The following is a 2577-nucleotide window of genomic DNA, read 5'->3' as shown; positions in this document are numbered from 1 at the left end:
AGGAACGTACGGTTATTAATTAATAATAACAGGCTATACTTCCTTACCCCCTAAAATAACGCCCCTAGTATAAGAGGCTTAGAGAGTTTCCCTAGAGGAGCGCATTCCCTCTTCCTATAAAGAAGCTACGGCTAGTCCATCTAACTTTATAAGACCCTTAGAAACGATTACTGCTAGGAAGTTATTAGAGCAGTTACTATGCAAAACCCTATAAAAAATAAAGAAGTTAGAGATATAATTAAGATAAGTATATTAAGACTACTAAGAATAATTATAAGGACAATTAGGGGAAGTATAGACACCCTAGATACGAAGCGGACTTAAAGGGGTAACGCTATACTACGCTATAACGTTAGAAAAACCTAAATTCCGCATAAAGGAACCTAATAAGTACTATAGTAATAGTCTCTAGAACTATAATTATTTTATCCGTTAATATAAAACTAAGTTTTAGCTAAATCTAAAGCGTTACTCTAATAAGTATAATTAGACACTAATCGCTTCTACCTTCCTATATAGCACCGTTAAGAGTTTATAGACACGTTATAAGAAGAAACTTAAGAATATACCACACATGCAACCTTACCAAAAGGTAGCGCCACACTTTAAAACTTACGCATACCCATCTTACCATCAAAAACAATCGATTTTCCAACTTTTAAGACTTAATTCCTACTGCCTAGCGAGCTAGAGGTGGATTTATTTGTCGTTTTACCCCCTTTCCCCCAATAGAAAATTCTTCTTAGGGGTGGTCCTAGCTTATAAGTAAGGCACGGACAGGAATACCAAAACTAAATACTAAAACCACGAAATATAGAGGCTAGATTTTCTACTACCTTTTAGCCTAATCTCCCCAGAAATCTTCTAGTAGAATTAGTAAGGAGAAAGGGTATAAGGATAGTAAAAACTAAAAAAAACCCCTATAAGATACAAAATGCCAAGGCCTAATAGGTTCAAAAAAAACCCTCCTATAGAAATAAGTGATGAAGATTCTATATCTACTTTTTCTCCCCCTTTTCCTTCTCCTGGCCCATTTAGGACAGGAGAAAAAAGAGGATATCCTTAGTCTTCTCCTGAAAAAGAAAACCAAAAACCTATAAAAAAGATAATAAAACTAACGACTACTATGGATAGTATGCCTAGTATACCTTCCTCTTCCCTTTCTCTGGAAGAACATTTATGCGAGGCTTTAAGAAGCCTAATCCAGGCCTATAGAGGGCTAAAAGGAGAAGAATAAAAAGAGGCAAAAGAGGTCCTAAAAGGACTAGTAGAAGAAGTAAGAGCTCTCTGGAAGGAGGTAGCTCCTATTAAAGAAACTTACACAGAGAGGCTAAAGAAGGACCTCCCTCCTTCTTCGTCCTCCCTACCCTCTTTATTACCACCTTCTACCCCTTCTCCTTCTAGTAGGAGTTCTACTTCTACTAGAAGTAAGAAAAAGCAGCTATAAGAAAGGAAGCTAGTCCTAATTATAGATGAAAAGGACTAACTTCTAGATACCTTCTCTATATAAAACAAAGTCAATTATCTATTTGCATTAAAACTGTAAGTAGAAAAGCTAGTACTAGCGTCTATAGCTAGAACTAAAGGAAAACAAAATATTCTCTTTATAACTACAGAAGAGTATAATGTAGATTTCCTAGTTAAATATAAGGAGATCTAGTATAACTACTTTACCTTTTAAAGAGAACAAAAACTAGAACCTTGGGTTTAAATTATAGGCTATAGGGTTCCTACCTTACCTTTTCTAAAAGAGGGGGGCTCTAAGCTTCTAAAAGAAGAAATTAAGACCTTTAATCCTATAAGGATATAAGGACTACCTAGATGGATCTTATCTAGTGTAAAAAGACACCATCTATAAACTAGATTTGGCTCTATAGTTTTTACTATAGAAAGTGAGGAAAAAAGACAAGAAATCCTTAAGCAAAAAGAGATCTCAATTGCAGGTATAGCTACTAAGGTAGTAAAATACCTCGAAGTCTCTCCTACTACGCAGTGTACTAGCTGTTAAAAATTTGGCCATATAGGAGATAGATGCTCTACTAGAGCCTATAGATTTTATACGGCTGCATATTTATCTAAAGACTACTCCTATTCTACCTGTATAATAACAGGTAAGCCCTATAAGCATACTACCCCTCTTTGCATTAATTGTAAAGAAAACCACTTTGCTAATAGTAAAGGCTGCGAGGTTCTAAAGGCAGCTAAGCTAGTAGGTAGTACTAGCTTAGAAGGTTCTATAGAGGAATAAAACAAAACAAATAGGATTCTAGAAGGAGGTAACTCCTACTAGACTCTTAGAAAAAAGATATTAGAGAGCAAAAGGATAGGGATAGGTGTTAGGGTTTCCTATAGTTTTTCCTACCAATTTCTCATTCCCTAGTAGTTTATAAACTATTAGGACATAGCTACTAGTACATATTAAGCTGCCTAGAAAGGATTTATGTATATAGAACTATAGCGCCATAGCCTAAGGCTGCATGCGTAGTATTGTACGTAGTATAATATAATGAATATAAAAAATAAAAATAAAAATAAAAAGAAGAAACTTACTATACCCCTTAAATTGAGTAAACTTAA

At 34.8% G+C, this 2577-nt stretch overlaps 1 protein-coding gene across 1 annotated transcript; it reads left to right on the top strand.

The window, feature by feature from the left end:
* Nucleotides 1–1861: 1861 nt before the first annotated feature.
* Nucleotides 1862–2248, top strand: K441DRAFT_582802 (uncharacterized protein; the record flags this gene model as incomplete). The annotated part of the gene is made up of 2 exons (XM_067644477.1): nt 1862–2003; nt 2028–2248. Coding segments are annotated over 2 exons (363 nt in total), but the record flags the coding sequence as incomplete, so codon positions are not given.
* Between the last annotated feature and the right edge of the window lie 329 nt (nt 2249–2577).

This window comes from Cenococcum geophilum (genome assembly GCF_001692895.1).
Source record: "Cenococcum geophilum 1.58 unplaced genomic scaffold K441scaffold_54, whole genome shotgun sequence".
Classification (NCBI taxonomy): Eukaryota; Fungi; Ascomycota; class Dothideomycetes; order Gloniales; family Gloniaceae; genus Cenococcum; species Cenococcum geophilum.
The sequence above is the reverse complement of the archived record's forward strand: the minus strand, read 5'-3'. Positions and strand labels throughout refer to the sequence as shown.